A 20,199-nucleotide genomic window follows, 5' to 3' on the forward strand; every position below is an offset into this window, starting at 1 on the left:
TTATAGCCTAGGCCAGCTTTATGTAGAGCAACATTTCTTTTTTTCAGATCCTCAGAGAGTTCTTTGCCATGAGGTACCATGTTGAACTTGCAGTGACCAGTATGAGAGAGACTGCTAAAATTTAACACACCTGCTCCCCATTCACCCTGAGACCTTGTAACACAAACGAGACACATGACACTGGAGAGGGAAAATGGCTAATTGCGCTCAATTTGGAAATTCTCACTTAGGGTGCACTCACTTTTGTTGCTAGCGGTTTAGAAATGAATGGTTGTATGTTGAGTTATTTTGAGGGGACAGCGAATGTACACTGTTATACAAGCTGTACACTCACTACTTAACATTGTAGCAAAGTGAAATTTCTTCAGTGTTGTCACATGAAAAGATATAATAACATATTTACAAAAACGTGAGGGGTGTACTCACTTTGGTGAGATACTGTAGCTCTATACTAAAAAGCCATGGCACTAGTTTGTATATTGAATTGGTGTCATGACTCATCGAATAAATTATGGGTCCAGTTAGAAAAAACCCTGGTGGGTAAGAACCTTGTAGGCGCCCTTTGGATTCCATTTGCCTCTAGAGGTCTTTCGGAGTGGAAATCTCCACTGACACGAGCCTCCTTGTCAATATGGGACTGAATAAATGCCTCAAGCCAATACGCTCCCCAAACATCCCCATTGCGCCTCTAGGAGGCTACCCTTGGTTTCCACCCGGAGAAGAGCCAGGGTTCCCTGGTTCCTGGGGCTCCGATGGGAAAGTTGCATGTGCCAAAAATGCCCCATAGGACATTTTGTCTCCCCTTTCTGTGCTACAGGCCTCATACAAACTATTCTGTTTGCATCCTGGAGACTTCACCAACTAACAGACTTTCTTAGTAAATTACAACCCCGACTGCGACCCTTCAATACACTTACCACCTTTAAATCCTTATGTATTGAGCTCTCAGAATCCAAACACTTATACTTTACGACGGACCTTCTGAATGAATGGACTTGCCTACACACAGTCCACCAAAGTCTGTCAAATTCGTACGTGATGACGTACGACCGGACTAAAACAAGGAAGTTCATAGCTAGTAGCCAATAGCTGCCCTAGCGTGGCTTTTTGTCCGTCGAACAAGCATACAGACGAGCGGACTTTTCGACCGGACTCGATTTCGACGGATTAATTTAAAACATGTTTCAAATCTAAGTTCGTCCAACTTTTGAGAAAACAAAGTCCGCTGGAGCCCATACACGATCGAATTGTCTGACGAAATCCAGTCCGCCGGGCAAAGTCTGCCGTAAAGTCCGTTCGTGTGTACGCGGCATTACGGTCACAAACGAACAAGCTTGTGCTTAGCTCACAAACCATATCTGTCCCCTACTATATCTGAGAATGGGAGAGAGAGAGCTAGGACAGGATTTCAGTCCTCTACAGATACAAAGTTTTATCAAATTAACAAACACTTCCTCCGTTAGCTCACGTGTCCAAGAAACATTGTATAAATTCCTACTAGATTGTACAAGGCCCCATCCCGCCTGGCCCAGATGTTTCTGGCGGCCGATGATCGCTGCTGGAGGGGGTGCAACCGGCTGGGCACACTTCTTCACCTATGGTGGACATGTTCCATGATTAGGGCCTTTTGGGAGGCAAATACCCCATGGATCCAGAAAATGACCCTCTGTCCCATAGGGTTCTCTCTCTTACATTTCCTTTTCCATGAGCCCCTTCATCGGCTAAAGTATATAAGAGGAGTGTCACTCCACACTTACTAATCACAGCCAAATCCCTGATCCCCAGATTCTGGAAACACTTAGTTTGTCCCATGTTGCTGGACTGGAAAAGGGAGGTGGATGGTATTATGGAGGCAGAAAGGTGGATACATATGGTCAGAGACCAACAAGACAAATTTAAAGACACTTGGTCAGGCTGGATGTATTATTCCTTGGAGATTCCTAATTGTAAATCGCTGTACACTACCTCAGACATGTGCATAACTGCTACCTGACCACCCTATAGACGTACACAGCATTAGTCGTTAAATCAATAGTTATTCTCCCTGTATTCTTTTTCCCTGAAGGTTAGTTTCCCTTCCCCTACTACCTTTTCCCCTTCTACTATACTGATGCCTCATTTAAGCCACATCTGATCACGGTATGCATGCTGTACGTTATGGGCAAAATCAGGTGTGTCTGTATGGTGGAGACACATATAGTACTTTGGTTTACCCCCACCTAGTCGCCCACACTTGTGCGGACGATGGTGTGGGGATTGATAGAGAACTTAGGTGCCTTTAGTGTATGATACATACCTGCCTTGTACCTATGTAGTATACATTTTGCATTTGGTGGAGTTATTAGTTATGTAAATTTGTGATTTTTGTTGCACATACTGCACTTTGTATTTCTTGTAAACTTCATAAAAAAAAGTTTTTAGAAAGTAAAATACAGTACATGCAATATGTGTAGCCACTTCACCTCTACAGCAATTTTTTTCATTTTGTATACATGGTAAAAACTGCATTTTGACCGGTATTTAAAACAACCAGAACATTATATATATTCGGAAGGCAGAGGTCGCCATTTTTTTTGCCCACTATATTTGCACATTTGTTTATTAAATCTATATTTTCAGGGGAAAAAAAAATCATAATTTATTCCCCAATGTTGTCTACAAAATAAGATGAAGCAGTGTAGAGTAAACAAATACCAAATGTGTCAGGCCTTTAAACTATAGGCGCCCGTTAAATGGCAAAATAGGGCACCCCAAATTATTAACCGGAGACAATTTAAATGGCTTTACAGTTCATCAGTTTCGAGTTTTTCCTTTTATTTAACTTTAGTGCTATCACAAGGGGGGCAACAAGTCCCTATGTGACAGTACTGGACAGGTGACAGGGCCAAAAGCTTATTAAAAGCGGTAAACGAATTAAGTAGAATGTACCTTTTATCTCCCTTAAAAAGTTATTCAAATTAAAACCATTGCATGTACCTATCATGGTCTCTTAGATACTTTCCTATAATTTTCCTTAGGGCCGAAGGCATGAAAGCACAGGCAAAGCAGAAATAGAGAGAAACTTTTCAGTACAGTTTAACCACTTTAGCCCCGGAACATTATGCTGCATAAGGACCAGAGGACTTTTTCCAATTTGGCACTGTGTCGCTTTAACTGCTAATTGCGCATCATGCAATGCTGTACCCAAACAAAATTTGCGTCCTCTTCTTCCCACAAATAGAGCTTTCTTCTGATGGTATTTGATCACCTCTGCCATTTTTATTTTTTGCGCTATAAACGGAAAAAGACCGAAAATTTAAAAAAAAAATGATATTTTCTACTTTTTGTTATAAAAAAATCCAATAAACTCAATTTTAGTCATACATTTAGGCCAAAATGTATTCGGCCACATGTCTTTGGTAAAAAGAATGTCAATAAGCGTATATTTATTGGTTTGCGCAAAAGTTATAGCGTCTACAATCTAGGGTACTGGAATTTTCTGGAATTTACACAGCTTTTACTTTATGACTGCCTATGTCATTTCTTGAGGTGCTAAAATGGCAGGGCAATACAAACCCCCCCCAAATGACCCCATTTTGGAAAGTAGACACCCCAAGGAAATTGCTGAGAGGCATGTTGAGCCCATTGAATATTTATTTTTTTTTGTTCCAAGTGATTGAATGACAAAAAAAAAAAAAAAAAATTTACAAAAAGTTGTCACTAAATGATATATTGCTCACACAGGCCATGGGCATATGTGGAATTGCGCCCCAAAATAAATTCAGCTGCTTCTCCTGAGTACGGGGATACCACATGTGTGGGTATTTTTGGGAGCCTAGCGGCGTACGGGGCCCCGAAAACCAATCACCGCCTTCAGGATTTCTAAGGGTGTAAATTTTTGATTTCACTCTTCACTGCCTATCACAGTTTTGAAGGCCATAAAATGCCCAGATGGCACAACCCCCCCCCAAATGACCCCATTTTGGAAAGTAGACACCCCAAGCTATTTGCTGAGAGGCATGTTGAGTCCATGGAATATTTTATATTTTGACACAAGTTGCGGAAATGTGACCATTTTTTTTTTTTTTTTGCACAAAGTTGTCACTAAATGATATATTGCTCACACAGGCCATGGGCATATGTGGAACTGCACCCCAAAATACATTTAGCTGCTTCTCCTGAGTATGGGGATACCACATGTGTGGGACTTTTTGGGAGCCTAGCCGCGTACGGGGCCCCGAAAACCAATCACTGCCTTCAGGATTTCTAAGGGTGTAAATTTTTGATTTCACTCTTCACTGCCTATCACAGTTTTGAAGGCCATGGAATGCCCAGGTGGCACAAAACCCCCCCAAATGACCCCATTTTGGAAAGTAGACACCCCAAGCTATTTGCTGAGAGGCATGGTGAGTATTTTGCAGCTCTCATTTGTTTTTGAAAATGAAGAAAGACAAGAAAAAACATTTTTTTTTCTTTTTTCAAAACTTTGTGACAAAAAGTGAGGTCTGCAAAATACTCACTATACCTCTCAGCAAATAGCTTGGGGTGTCTACTTTCCAAAATGGGGTCATTTGGGGGGGTTTTGTGCCACCTGGGCATTCCATGGCCTCTGAAACTGTGACAGGCAGTGAAGAGTGAAAGCAAAAATTTACGCCCTTAGAAAGCCTGAAGGCAGTGCTTGGTTTTCGGGGTCCCGTACGCGGCTAGGCTCCCAAAAAGTCTCACACATGTGGTATCCCCGTACTCAGAAGAAACAACAGAATGTATTTTGGGGTTTAATTTCACATATTCCCATGGCATGTTTGAGCAATATATCATTTAGTGACAACTTTGTGCAAAAAAAAAAAAAAAAATGTGTCTCTTTCCCGCAACTTGTGTCACAATATAAAATATTCCATGGACTCGACATGACTCTCAGCAAATAGCTTGGGGTGTCTACTTTCCAAAATGGGGTCATTGGGGGGGGGGGGTTGAACTGTCCTGGCATTTTATGCACAACATTTAGAAGCTTATGTCACACATCACCCACTCTTCTAACCACTTGAAGACAAAGCCCTTTCTGACACTTTTTGTTTACATGAAAAGATTATTTTTCTTTGCAAGAAAATTACTTTGAACCCCCAAACATTATATATTTTTTTAAAGCAAATGCCCTACAGATTAATATGGTGGGTGTTTCATTTTTTTTTCACACAGTATTTGCGCAGCAATTTTTCAAACACATTTTTTGGGTAAAAAACACACTTTTTAAAATTTTAATGCACTAAAACCCACTATATTGCCCAAATGTTTGATTAAATAAAAAAGATGATCTTAGGCCGAGTACATGGATACCAAACATGACATGCTTTAAAATTGCGCACAAACGTGCAGTGGCGACAAACTAAATACATTTTTAAAAGCCTTTAAAAGCCTTTACAGGTTACCACTTTAGATTTACAGAGGAGGTCTACTGCTAAAATTACTGCCCTCGATCTGACGTTCGCAGTGACACCTCACATGCATGGTGCAATTGCTGTTCACATTTGATGCCAGACCGACGCTTGCGCGAGAGCAGGGGGGGACAGGGGTGCTTTTTTTTTATTTTTTTGCTTTTTTTTGCTTTTTTATCTTATTTTTAAACTGTTCCTTTCATTTTTTTTTTTTTTTATCATTTTTATTGTTATCTCAGGGAATGTAAATATCCCCTATGATAGCAATAGGTAGTGACAGGTACTCTTTTTTGAAAAAATTGGGGTCTATTAGACCCTAGATCTCTCCTCTGCCCTCAAAGCATCTGACCACACCAAGATCGGTGTGATAAAATGCTTTCCCAATTTCCCAATGGCGCTGTTTACATCCGGCGAAATCTAAAATCTAGTCATGAAATGCTCGTAGCTTCCGGTTTCTTAGGCCATAGAGATGTTTGGAGCCACTCTGGTCTCTGATCAGCTCTATGGTCAGCTGGCTGAATCACCGGCTGCATTCTCAGGTTCCCTGTTGAGACAGGAGAGCCAGAGAAAAACACGGAAGACGGTGGGGGGGGGGGGGGGGGGGGCATTCCCTCCCACTGCTTGTAAAAGCAGCCACTAGGATTGCTTTTACATGAAAGCCGACCGCTGGCTGAAAAGAATGATACCAAGATGATACCTAAACCTGCAGGCATCACTCTGGTATAACCACTCAAAGTCGTGAATGGCGTACCTGAAGACAAAAAAATGGTTAACAATAAAACACAGTAAACGGTAAAGTATAAAAAAATTGCATACCTGAAAAGCAAACATGATAAAACATAATAACAATAAAACATTGCAGAATAGAATACAGTAAAAAAGAGCAGAACAATAGAGAGAGAGAACAATAAAACGACAACTATTTTTTTTTATTTTATATATTTTATTTATTTTTTTTTTTACACTTTTTTTTGTAACTAACTTTTATAACTGTAACCGGTTCCAGGTTCGGGTCTCTCAAAATGCGATGGCATCTTGGGAGACCCTGTGAAAGTGTGTCCTAGTCTGTGCAATGCTGTACCCTACGCTAATACTCCACTAGTGAATGGTAGCGTTCAAAACATTCACCAATGCAAAGACCAGGATTGTCAGGACAGGAGGGACAATAATAGCGGGTGTCACGCCTATATCCACGCTTGCTGCAGACACGACATCTTTTTTGGGGGGTTCGCTGGGTAGGGGTACTCGGGAGGACATAAAGAAAATGCCTCTCATGCAGCCGACTGCATTTGGTTGGGGATGTGAATGGGGGAAGTACGGGTGCTGCAGAAGTGGGTGGGTTCCCAATTAGGATTGGCGAATGCAGCAGGAAGGGCACTATGGGCACGACGGGGCTGTGTTTGTCTTCTTCTTGGTGGCAGCGGGACACTACTTGTGCTTGCCACCTCAGCAGCTTGAACTGCACTTATGGGACTCGCCACGTCACCAAGTGTTACTGCAGTGCTGGTTTGACTACGACCGGGGTGTACTAGGCCACTGGTGCTTGCCAGTTCACCAAAACGCTGCCAAAAAAACTGTTAGCGATCGCAGGGATCAGGCCTGACTCTGCGAACGCTGCAGTTATGCGTTTAGTGTTTTGTAAGTGACAGTGATCGATCGATACTGCACTTGGGTGGGCTGTGCTGGGCCGGGCGGAGGGGCAAAACGCAGGTGCTAGCAGGTATCTGGGCTGATCCCGCTAACACTGCGTTTTTGGGAACCCTAAACTGCTGGGGACGCTAGTATAGATCTGATCGGATCAGATATTGATCCGATCAGATACTATACCACTAAGGGAGGTGTACGGTGCGTGCGTGGGTGTTAGCGGCACTGGCGCTAACCTGACGCTGCCTGGGGCTGGTGCTTGCCAGTTCACCAAAATGCTACCAAAAAAACTGTTAGCGATCGCAGGGATCAGGCCTGACTCTGCGAATGCTGCAGTTATGCGTTTAGTAAGTGACAGTGATCGATCAATACTGCACTTGGGTGGGCTGGGCCGGGCGGAGGGTCAAAAAGCAGGTGCTAGCAGGTATTTGGGCTGATCCCGCTAACACTGCATTTTTGGGAACCCTAAACTGCTGGGGACGCTAGTATAGATCTGATCAAATCAGATATTGATCCGTACAAATAAATAAAAAAACTGCTTGGTGTCAGTGTGACAGGGGGGGGGGGGGATTAGGGGGTGATCGGGGGTAAAGGGGGGTGTTTTGTATGCCTGGCATGTTCTACTGAGTGTGTGTGTTTTCACTCACTTGGATGTCTTCTCTCCTCGGCGCCGGAACGGAAAATACCGAGCCGAGGAGAGATGACATCATTTCCTTTGCTGCTGTTTAGCATACAGCAGCAAAGGAATGATTTGATTGGCCGGCGGCGATCGCGAGGGGGGGGGGCCACGAACGGATGGTCTCCCCCTCATCTCTGACCGCCTCGGGCACCGGGGGGGGGTCCGATTGGACCCCCTGCCCGCTGGAGGCAGATCACGTATATGTACGTGATTCTGCCTGCCCGTGCCATTCTGCCGACGTACATCGGCGTGAGGCGGCCCTTAAGTGGTTAAGACTAGCGTGGCCCAGGGTAACAGTGACATCACCGATTCTGTTTACTGAAGTCTTCCCAGCTTCACTCCTATGTGTTTTGGTAGTGCGCAATAAAACACGTGCTTTACCACACATTATTGCAATGCACATGGCACCCCAAAAAGAGACTGCTTTGTGTAAGGTCCAAAATGACTTGTTTGAGAATGCTCTCCTTTCTCCCATATGACAGTGCTGACCCAATAATGAACCACCAGTGCTGTCACATGGGACAAGTCACATACTCCTTCATACATACTTCTTAAAAGTATCAACCATTTCACTTAAAGTGGAACTAAGTCTCTTACAAAACACATGGTACCTATGAGCTTAAAAAGTACTAGTGTGAGGGCACTCAAACACTCTTTAATAAGTTTATTGAAACTCGTATAGAAAAAAACCTTAAACCTAAAAAAACACCAAAGATTCCTGGTCAAAAATGCAATACGAATTAGAGCTGCCCAATGCATAATCATGCATGAGTGGGCAATGCACAAACTGTCATGAGATGTCTACAGTTACGTTTGACAGGATCACTAGTATATTTTTTCTACAGTGCCTTGCACAAGTATTCACCCCCTTGGCTTTTTGTTACATTACAGCCTTTAGTTCAGTGTTTTTTTTTATCTGAATTATATGTGATGGATCAGAACACAATAGTCTAAGTTGGTGAAGTAAAATAATTTTTCAGAAATAAAAAACTGATAATTGGCATGTACGTATGTATTCACCCCCTTTGTTTTGAAACCCAACCAATTACTTTCAGAAGTCACATATTTAGTGAAAATGATGTCCACCTGTGTGCAATCTAATTATCACATGATCTGTCATTACATATACACACCTTTTTGAAAGGCCCCACAGGTTGCAACACCTAAGCAAGAGGCACCACTAACCAAACGCTGCCATGAAGACCAAGGAACTCTCCAAACAAGTAAGGGACAATGTTGTTAAGAAGTACAAGTCAGGGTTAGGTTATAAAAAAAATATCCAAATCTTTGATGATTCCTAGGAGCACATTCAAATCTATCATAACCAAATGGAAAGAACATGGCACAGCAAACCAGCCAACCGCACACCAAAACTCACGGACCGGGCAAGGAGGGCATTAATCAGAGAGGCAACACAGAGACCTAAGGTAACCCTGGAGGAGCTGCAGAGTTCCACAGCAGAAACTGGAGCATCTGTACATAGGACGACAATAAGCCATACGTTCCATAGAGTTGCACTTCATGGCAGAGTGGCCAGAAGAAAGCCATTACTTTCAACACAAAACAAAATGGCACGTTTTGAGTTTGCGAAAAGGCATTTGGGAGACTCCCAAAATGTATGGAGGAAGGTGCTCTGGTCTGATGAGACTAAAATTGAACTTTTTGGCCATCAAAGAAAACGCTATGTCTGGCACAAACCCAACCCAACACATCACATCACCCAAAGAACACCATCCCCACAGTGAAACATGGTGGCGGCAGCGTCATGCTGTGGGGATGTTTCTCAGCAGTCGGGACTGGGAAACTAGTCAGAGTTGAGGGAAAGATGGATGGTGCTAAATACAGCGATATTCTTGAGCAAAACCTGTGTGTGATTTCAGGCTAGGACGGAGGTTCACCTTCCAGCAGGACAATAACCCTAAACACACTGCTAAAGCAACACTTGAGTGGTTTAAGGGGAAACATGTAAATGTGTAAATGTAAATGTGTTGGGATGTGTTGGAATGGCCTAGTCAAAGACCAGACCTCAATCAAATAGAAAATCTGTGATCAGACTTAAAGATTGCTGTTCACAAACACAAACCATCCAACTTTAAGAAGCTGGAGCAGTTTTGCAATGAGGAATGGGCAAAAACACCAGTGGTAAGATGTGGCAAGCTCATAGAGACGTATCTAAAACGACTTGGAGCTGTGACAGCCGCAAAAGGTGGCTCTACAAAGTATTGACTTTAGGGAGGGTGAATAGTTCTGCAAATTGACTTTTTCTGTTATTTTGTCCTATTTGTTGTTTGCTACACAATAAGAAAAAAAAAAAACATCATCAAAGTTGTGGGCATGTTCTGTAAATTAAATGATGCAAATCCTCAAACAATCCATGTTAAGTCCAGGTTGTGAGGCAACAAAACACAAAAAATGCCAAGGGGTTGAATACTTTTGCAAGGCACTGTAGATATTTTTCTTTTCCCATCCATCACAGACGGTCACTGTGACAGACAGGTAGCTCTAATTGACAAAATCTCTATAGTTCACGGGTTGGTTAGGGGATCCAAGCGGCTTGCTCTTTTAAGGCACTAGACCAGGGATATGCAATTGGGGGACCTTCAGCTTTTGCAGAACTACAATTCCCATGAGGCATAGCAAGACTCTGACAGCCATAAGCATGACACCCAGAGGCAGAGGCATGATGGGACTTGTAGTTTTGCAACAGCTGGAGGTCTGCTAATTGCATATCCCTGCACTAGACCATAATTTTCATTCTTTTTTCAGTACATAGTGGGGCAGATTTACTAAAAGTGTAGACTGCAAAATCAGGTGCAGCTGTGCATGGTAGCCAATCAGCTTCCAGATTTTTTTTCAAATCTGAATGGAACAATCTGAAGTTAGAAGCTGATTGGCTACCAGCTGCACCAAAATTTTCACTCTCCTGTTTTAGTAAATCAACCTAAGTGTGTCACTTATCTGCAGCAAACATATACAGGCCATGGGTTGATTTTCAAAAATACAAAATCTGGTGTAGCTGTGCATTATGGTTTCGATCAGTGTGTGGGCGCCTCACTCGACAAAAGTCAATTGTTTAATTGACTTCTGTAGAAGGGACATGGACAATTTTCAGTCAATCAATGTATTCAGTGCCACTGTCAGAATAAATTGGGGTTGAATTACTAAAACTGTAGAGTGTAATATCAGGTGCAGCTGTGCATTATAGCCAATCAGCTTCCAGATTTTGTTGTCAAAGCTTAATTGAACAATCTGAAGTTATTATTATACAGGATTTATATAACGCCAAGAGTTTACGTATCGCTTTACAACTTGAGGGTAGACAGTACAAATACAATACACTTTAATATAGTAGGAATCAGAGGGCCCCGCTCCTTATGCCGCGTACACACGGTCGGACTTTCCGGCATACTTGGTCCGGCGGACCAGAGTGTGCCGGACAATCCGCCCGTGTGTGGGCGCCGGCGGACTTTTCCGGCGGACTTTTTCCCAAAAGCCCGCCGGACCTAGATTTGAAGAAAGTTTTAAATCTTTCCGCCGGACTCAGTTTCGGGCGGAAAGTCCGCTCGTGTGTGTGCTGGTCCGACGGAAAGCCCGCTCGTGTGTATGCTGGTCCGACGGACCAGATACGACATGAGGGCAGGGTATTGCATCTCGCGCTCGCTGCAATAGGAAAAACAAATTTTCCTATTGCGGCGAGCGCGGGGCATACCAGGCTCTTAGGTCTGGTATTGATTATAAAGGGAACCCCCTACGCCGAAAAAACGGCGTGGGGTCCCCCCTAAAATCCATACCAGACCCCGATCCGAGCACGCAGCCTGGCCGGTCAGGAAAGGGGGTGGGGACGAGCGAGCGCCCCCCCCCCCTCCTGAACCGTACCAGGCCACATGCCCTCAACATGGGGGGTGGGTGCTTTGGGGGAGACTTCTTGTCTCCAGATGTTGACACGACGCTCTCTCCGGCTGGACTGCTCTCCGAGGGCTGCGTTGTGACTTATATAGGCGGAGACCCCGCCCCCTTTTGATGTCACAGTCCCTGGGCATGCTGGGACTGTGACGTTTTAGGGGGCGTGGTCAACATCACCCAGTGACCACGCCCCCTAAAACGTCACAGTCCCAGCATGCCCAGGGACTGTGACATCAAAAGGGGGCGGGGTCTCCGCCTATATAAGTCACAACGCAGCCCTCGGAGAGCAGTCCAGCCGGAGAGAGCGTCGTGTCAACATCTGGAGAAGAGAAGAAGACAAGAAGTCCGGACCTCTGCTGGCAAGAGAGCTACCTGAAGACAGCAGAGGAGCCGGCCGAAGAACTGGAGAGAAGAGAGCGGAGAAGAACCAACCGGACGCCGGGAGAAGATGAAGCGGAGGGACCCCCGAAGCCGGAAGAAGACCCCCGAAGCCGGAGGAAGATCCCCCCCCCCCGGAGCTGTTTAATAAAATATTTTAAAAACCTGTGTAGTGTGTTTTATTACTTACACTTTTTCCCTAGGTGAATGGGTAGGGGTACCATGTACCCCATACTCATTCACATAGGGTGGGGGGCCGGGATCTGGGGGCCCCCTTATTAAAGGGGGCTCCCAGATTCAGATAAGCCCCCGCCCGCAGACCCCGACAACCAACGGCCAGGGTTGTCGGGAAGAGGCCTTTGTCCTCATCAACATGGGGACAAGGTGCTTTGGGGTGGGGGGGCCCGCAGGGCGGCCCCCCTCCCCCAAAGCACCCACCCCCCATGTTGAGGGCATGTGGCCTGGTACGGTTCAGGAGGGGGGGGCGCTCGCTCGTCCCCACCCCCTTTCCTGACCGGCCAGGCTGCGTGCTCGGATCGGGGTCTGGTATGGATTTTAGGGGGGACCCCACGCCGTTTTTTCGGCGTAGGGGGTTCCCTTTATAATCCATACCAGACCTAAGGGCCCGGTATGCCCCGCGACGGGGCTCGCAAGGTGTCAATCTCGCCGATAAAAGCGGCAAGATTGACATCCTTTTCTAGTCCCGTCGCACCTGAGTCACGTTCAAAATGAACGGACTTGTCCGTGTGTGGGCAAGTCCGTTCATTCTGAAAGTCCGCCGGAACTCCGGCGAAAGTCCGTCGGAAAGACGGGCGGACTTAGCCCGCCGGAAAGTCCGGGCGTGTGTGGGCAAGTCCGTCCGTTTTAAAGTCCGGCGCACCTGGCGGACAAAGTCCGTCGGAAAGTGTGCCGGACCAAGTAGGATAGAAAGTCCGACCGTGTGTACGCGGCATTAGAGTTTATAATCTAAGAGGGAAGGTCAAGAGGTACAAGAGGTAATAACTGTGGGCGATGTGCTGATCGAGAAGATAAATGTACAGTTGTTAGGTGGGGGCCAGAATGGCTTCTCTGAAGAGATGAGTTTTCAGGGATCATCTGAAAGTCGATAAAGTAGGAGAAAATTGGACAGATTGGGGTAGAGCATTCCAGAGGATGGGAGAGGCTCTGGAGAAGTCCTGAAGGCAAGCATGGGATGAGGTGACAAGGGAGTTTGGTTGGTATTCTGAGACTAGGTTAGTGATGTAGCTGGGGGCCAGGTTGTGGATGGCTTTGTAAGTTATAGTTAGTATCTTAAATTTAATTCAGAGTAGCAGCCAATGGAGGGATTGGCAGGGGGGTATAGCAGACGCTGAGCGGTTTGTGAGGTGGATGAGCCTGCCAGCAGCGTTCATGATTGACTGAAGTGGGGATAGTCTATTTAGAGGTAAGCCAATGAGGAGGGTCGAGGCGGGAGCTGACCAGGGAGTGGTTTAGAAGCTTTGTGGCGACATTGGTTAGGAAGGGGCGTATCTTGGAGAAGTTAGAAGCCAATTGGCTACAAGTTGCACCAGAATTTTCACTCTCCTGTTTTAGTAAATCAACCTAAGTGTGTCACTTATCTGGAGCAAACATATATAGACCATTAGTTGATTTACCAAAATACAAAATCTGGTGTAGCTGTGCATTATGGTTTTGATCAGTGTGCAGAAATGCACCAGATTTTGCACCAGTTTTAGTAAATTCGACCCAATGTGTTTTGACACCTGCTATGCCTGCTTCTTCCAGGTCCGTGTCTCCGCTAGTAGTAGTAAGGATAGGGATGGCAGCCCTGGAACTTGTACCTTCAAAAACAAGGCAGTAATTGCATCTTGTTTTTTTTCCTCATCAGGTTCTTTTTAAAAAGTGTACAATATGTGTGGTTACAGGTAGCAAAAGAAAACACATTCAGTGCATTTCTGCACCACATGCACATTTGCTCATAATTTATCCATTTATAAACACTACAAGTACTGAAAAATACATAGTGATCCTACCAGAAATACAGTGAATTACTATACTGGGCTGACAACGCTGCCTTCGATGCTCCGTAATACCTAGCAATGTTGACAGCCTGCCTGAGTTCTCCCCAGCTAAACTAAAAAAAAAAGTATAGCTATCTCTGCCACTCTCCACGTGCATGCAAAACAAAGCTGTTGGCTTGATCTCAAAAGGGCCCGCTCACACACTTGTGTAGAGAAAGGGCTCTTCTACAAGATGTAGTCCAGGGGGTGGGGGTGGGGTTGCTTGGCTGTCTACGTCAATTGGTCATATAAAAGAGAAACCCAATTTTGTTTGTAATACATTTTCCAGGCTAAGGCTTGGAATTTAATGCATTTCTTTGCAAAATACATTATAGGTAACACATAAACCGTAACATAACTTATTCAGTTTACACAGTGCATGGCAAGCACCTACAGGGATAACATACAGTATTCTCAATGCCAAAATATTTACATCAGACTGCCATATTGAACCAAATGGACCAACATAATAGAATGTTATTTTTCCTCCTACTAGGTGTGATTTTTTCACTTATTAAATATGCAAGATAATTTCTAGCTTCAGAACACCAGACTTTTATATTATTATATGCGAGCAGACATATAATATTACTTGTCAGTGCAGAAATACTCATCTTTTGTTGTCAAGTTTAAAATGATATAGAATATTATCTTATACAGTATCAGCCAAACTAGAATTGTCAGCCTTGATGCTCAACAGCCTCTAAATGTAAGCAAACAATAATTAAAAACTACACAACGGGGGAAGTAAGTGTCTTTAAAAAGGATTCTGGTGGCAGACATATTGCTGTGGGCTTTTTTACATCAAGAGACACATGGTTGTGACACACTACAATTGCATGGTTCACAGCTGTGGATTTCCCATGGAAGACAATACAGACACAGCTAGGTATGGTTGGATACGTCTGACACAACTGTCAGTGCTCAAGGGCCTTGACAAACCCCCAGACCTGACATCCTAATTTTGTCACACCGTCTACTGCCATGAAAAAGGGGATAGAAAAAAAAAAACACAGCATAGCTTTTAATAGTGCTGCTCCCATGCTGAGCTGCCTCGGGGTGATAAAAAGGATGCTCATACTAATGTACCATTATTGCAAAACAGGCCCTGTAATTGTGGCAGAGGGTGGAATCCAACCTTTATTGGCAATGTCTCGAATGCAGGCACAAAGCCCTTTTTTTCAAACGACTAATGCACGGGTGAGTGCAGAAGTTTAGCATGTAGTTTTCTGACAAGATCACTAGAAGCATAAATGGGGTCACCAGCCATTCTTCTCCTCAAGTTCACAAACCATGGAGGTGACCTTTGTGTACTCAATCTATACAGCTATTAGCACTGTCTGTTAATGAAACAAAGTCAAAAGCATAGACAAAGATCTCAGTGAAATACAACCCCATACTGCAGCCGTGTAAACAGTGATTACAAATACATAAATCTAAATTAAACATTTCAAAATTCTGGCGGTTAGGTTGAAATCAAAAGTTACTTCTAGGGTATTAGTAAAAACTGTTTTATCTATCACCCTATAAAATATATATTTGATAGCCTTTGTGCACATGGATATTTATTAGCTGAAAACTCCTCTATTGCAAACTCATCAGTGCTATAGTGTGCCCAGGGAGCCTCGGGTGGTGCATTTCTAGAAATATGTGGTATGCACATGCGCAGGTAAATTCCAATGCAGAAACGATCAGTGTTTACACAGGTGAGGTCGCACACCGCCATTTACCTTTATTAGCAGCTTTACGCAGCAAGTGCTAGGTGTGGGAAAGAACCAGGGATTTTAAACTTGAAGAGTTTTCAGCTAATAAACGTCCACGCCCATCTCTAGGTATTAAATGCATGGTGCCTCTATATAGTATGTATGCTTTTCATCACATCACAGCCCCTTTGTAACGTCAGAATTGCTTGGTTTCCATCCAGCAATGGGTAAAGCGCCACACCAAATTTCACCAGGAGATGTGGAAAAAACTCTATTTGTACTGTACATTTCCAAAAAGTAATAACATGGTTGCCTCTGTTGACCGATTTCTGAAAATGCTAGTGTCCTTGCTGTTATGCTGAACATCTAGTTTCAGTATGAGCGACCTGAAACAAATATACAGTATGTTATAGCTTACTGGGTTAAAATGTTGAAGCAGAGGGTCAGCATGACAGCCAGGCAGCTAACATTTTTGGAAAGAGACAGCTACTATGGTATCCCCCGTGTTTCTCTTAGGAAAGGTTCCCCTTTTTCCCCAAAACACTGCAATGCGGTATGGTAATAGGAACAAATAATAAAGAATGCTAAATATTTCTCTTTCTCCTTGTACTTCGTTTGCATTGAATAATGGACCAACACATAACGGGCATGAACAAAACCTTCCCTACAAATGGGATTTTAAGCACAAAAACTTTTATACTGTGCACAGTTCAGTTAAAGAGGTTGTTAACCCACTTCTACTAAATTTTCTTATCCCCTCAGTACCATAATAACATGTGTCCCTGCGTCTGTGTAATGTAAAAAAGCAGCCGATCTGTACCGATAGAAGCTCCGCTCTGGACGCTCAGCCGATTCCTCTCCTCTCTTCTCTCTCCAACTCACAGCTGCAGTGGGTGGGGCTGAGCCTTCCCGCTGATGTCAGCTGGGGAACGACAGAGGAGACACAGACATAGGAGAGCTGCAGATAGCAGGGCTGCGGGTGACAGAATCACGCGAAATGACCACAGTGTCAGGGCTCAGCATCCATGATTATCGTGGCCAGTTTGCAAAGGGGAGGGTATAGCCAGGCAGGATCAGCCAGGTTTTTTAGGGTATACAGGGGGCCAAATTACACAGCACAAGCACTGTGCTGTATAACATGCTTTAAGGGAACAGTATCTGTTTGTTTTTTACAGCATTAGCAATGCAATCCCAGCACCACACAAGTTTTCTAAATATCAGTATAATACTGTGTATGTATATATACGGTGTGTGTATATATATAAATCTTTTTCTTTTTTTTAATAGGATAACATTTTTTTTAAATTGCAGTTGTAAGACAAAGCCCAATGTGGCCTAAATATTGCAGAGATGGCTACATTGACTTTCCAATAAGCAAAGGAATTATTTACATTTACCTGGGATTTGAGATTACTAAACTATTTGCAATGCTTGAAAATGAAACAATTTTAAAGTTAACAAAGTTTCAAGGAAAAGAAAAGAAAAATTACCTTAGTTTCCTCTATACGTAGGGCATCTAGTAAATAGTGAAGGAGCTCTTGGCTGTCTTGTTGCTGAAAGGTTTTAAACCTTGGAGCCCTGCAAATTATAGAATATAAATTTTGAATATTGAACTCTATAAATAGTTTACTGCAAGTGCAAATATGGTTTTAGAATATAAAATCATAGCATAATTAGCAGTCTCTTTGAAGCATTTTTAAAAAATCAACCCACCAAAAAGAGGTATTCCAAATTTTAGGCGTACAGTGCAGTAAATCATTCAGTATTCTCTTATATCTCTTAGACATCGCTTAGATCTCCCCAAAGGTTTATTTGCTCTGCTGTCGTACCCAACCTACATAACAGGCACAATCCTTGCATTTTACCTGTGCAAGACCCTGGGTCCTTGGCCATACTGTACAAAGGGAGTACACTTCTCTCCAAGCTTAAAATAAGCACTTGCCCTCCTGGAAGGGAGAAGAGGGAGTGTGGAAAAAACTTAAAGATGGGGCTAGAAAAAATGGTTCTCCCCAGATAGCGTAAGTACTTTGAGGCCAAATTATTCAATTTTGATGTTGAGATCTCTTCACTGAGATCTCGACGTAGGAAGTGCAATGGGCTTATGTTCAAAGTTTTATGTACCAATGAGGTAAATATTTACTTTTAGCAAATATATAGGTAAGACTTTAGATTAAAGTGGAAGTATTACAGGAGAAGTACAGCCAAAGCAGCTGACATCACAGAGCCGGTCCAGGCTCGGGAAAGATAGTGACCGTCAGGTTGGAATCCATCCACATGCCTGGACTGGCACCCGGCTCAGCCTAAGCCACTGAGAGCCTGAGCCAGCTGCCCCTGTCCCCTCCAGAGCTCAGCGCTTTAGTGAGCACAGGGGGCAGAGCAGACAGCTGTGACTGACAGTCACCAGCTCTTTGTTCATGGATCTCTGAGAACCAAGCGATCGTCGGCGTTTGATCACTTGGTTCATCCACCTACTGTAGGTAAGTACGATTCTACAATAAAAAAAATACCCATACTTCTCTTTTAATAAAAAAAGTGTTTTGCTTGTAAATTTCATTTCTAGGAGTACAGTACAGTAGAGGTTAGAGTAATCGATTCACAGATCATGGGCTATATGCCACTACCTTCAGGTGATTGGCAACTGGCAAAAGCTTTGCTGAGTGGCCCCTATTGTCACTATTTAACCTCATCCACTTGCAATAAAGGGAGGGACAGAGCTTACCGCGGACCGTGATGGACGCCTGAGAGCCGAGCTCCAAAGACGCTAGGGATCCATCGGCACATAGCGGGCTGCAAAGCCACTATTTAGGCACACCAGTACTGAGACCTTACCCCGGGGACCCGGCCGATCATGCCAGGGAAGCAGAAGGAAAACCAGAGGCCGCAGAAACTGACAGTCTTCTTTACTCCTGGGCCTAGGCAAAATGGTGGCGGATCCTCCACAAACACATCCAGCATGCCTCAGCAGAGGCTTCAAAGTGGCAATCCAGCAAAAAGGAACACATTATCAAAAAGTCCACAATCTCTCCTCCGTACCACTACCTCAGGGAGCCCGGAGAAGGCAAGATTCAGGATGGATGCATCAGATTATGGTCATGAGGTGAGCCAGGGCCTAGATTCAGGGGATGACACTAGAGAACTCCCAGACTCAATTGATCTCTTCCCAACCAATAATCAGCCAGTGCTAGGTACCACCCTAAAGGACATGTTAGCATCTTTGAGAAGCTCACCGCATGCCGACATGCTGTCCTGTGTACTCAAATTTGGAGTAGAGCTACAAGCAGTTACATCCAGGGTGGATCATATTGAAACAAAGATGGGGGATTTTGCTAGCACCATTAATGTGCAGGCAACCCCCAGCACGCGAACCCTCTTTTGCCGGCACTCGAATCCTTCCCCATCAGCAAAGCAGCGCAGGGAAGTGTCAGTGAGACGCTAAGGCATTCCAATGTCAGAATTCCCCACGCCGCACCTGCACTGAGGGGGAGGCATTGTGCCCCCACACATTGTAAAAGATGGGAAACATTGTTTGGTTCTCTAACTTTGCTGTAGCGGCGATTGTCAGCTTTTGTGATGGGGAAGAGATTGGGTGCAATTCTGCTAAGGGGGGGGGGGGTCCCTGTTTCCAGGAGGAGGAGGACTGTCTTGGCCACTGCTAAAACCAATTACAGTCCTGCTAGCCCCATCCACCATTTGGAGGAAGATGACTCGCTTGGTTGCCACTACCAATCTCAGAAATAAGGGATTTCATTGTGATTGAGAAACCACAATCAGGTGACAGTTTGTGGAATTACTGTTGAGCTTTTGGGAACTTTGTTGAAATTATTCCTGAACCTTTGCATCACCTACTACTGAACCCCTGCACTCTTTGTCCCTTTAAGCCACAGCCAGTATTCAGCGCAAAGAAAATCATACCCAACCACTTTTTCTCAGCTGCGGGGGGCCCAACTTATGATCCTGCACACAGGCTCACTGCTTTCAGAAAATGCCCTGACCTGAGGTTATCATTGCGCATCCATTCCATATGCTTGTATGTGACGTCACATTCCAATCACATGGGCTGGGTGCGAGAGGTGGCTCAGCAGGATGAGTGTGCCAGGACAGGTGGATGTGTCTCATCTCTGCTTCCTTGCACCACTCTGCATATCACACATATCATAGATGAGAAGAGGGTACAGCGGTGGGGAAAATTAGCAGTAGGGGTTCAGAGGTGGAACAGAAAAGCAAGAGGGTACAGTGGTGTGGCAGATGTGCAGGGAGGTAAAGTGGTGGAAGAGATGAGAAGGGGGTTCAGCAGTGGGACAGAAGAGCAGGGGGGTACAGTGATCAGCCAGATGAGAAGGGGGGGTCATTATTGGGCCATATGAGCAAGGCGGTTCAGTGTTGGGGCAGAAAAGAAGGGGGTAGAGCAGTGAGGCAGGTGTGAAAGGAGGTGTATTGGTGGG

General features: G+C 44.4%; 1 protein-coding gene across 1 annotated transcript in view; it reads right to left on the bottom strand.

Moving 5' to 3' along the window:
- Positions 1-20,199, bottom strand: part of USP45 (ubiquitin specific peptidase 45) — a 317,389-nt gene that overhangs the window by 87,312 nt on the left and 209,878 nt on the right. Inside the window, exon 9 of the mRNA XM_073626986.1 lies at positions 17,248-17,335. Within this exon, the coding sequence (XP_073483087.1) occupies positions 17,248-17,335 (88 nt within the window). The remainder of the gene's footprint in view (positions 1-17,247; positions 17,336-20,199) is intronic.

Source organism: Aquarana catesbeiana, linkage group LG04, assembly GCF_042186555.1.
Source record: "Aquarana catesbeiana isolate 2022-GZ linkage group LG04, ASM4218655v1, whole genome shotgun sequence".
Classification (NCBI taxonomy): domain Eukaryota; kingdom Metazoa; phylum Chordata; class Amphibia; order Anura; family Ranidae; genus Aquarana; species Aquarana catesbeiana.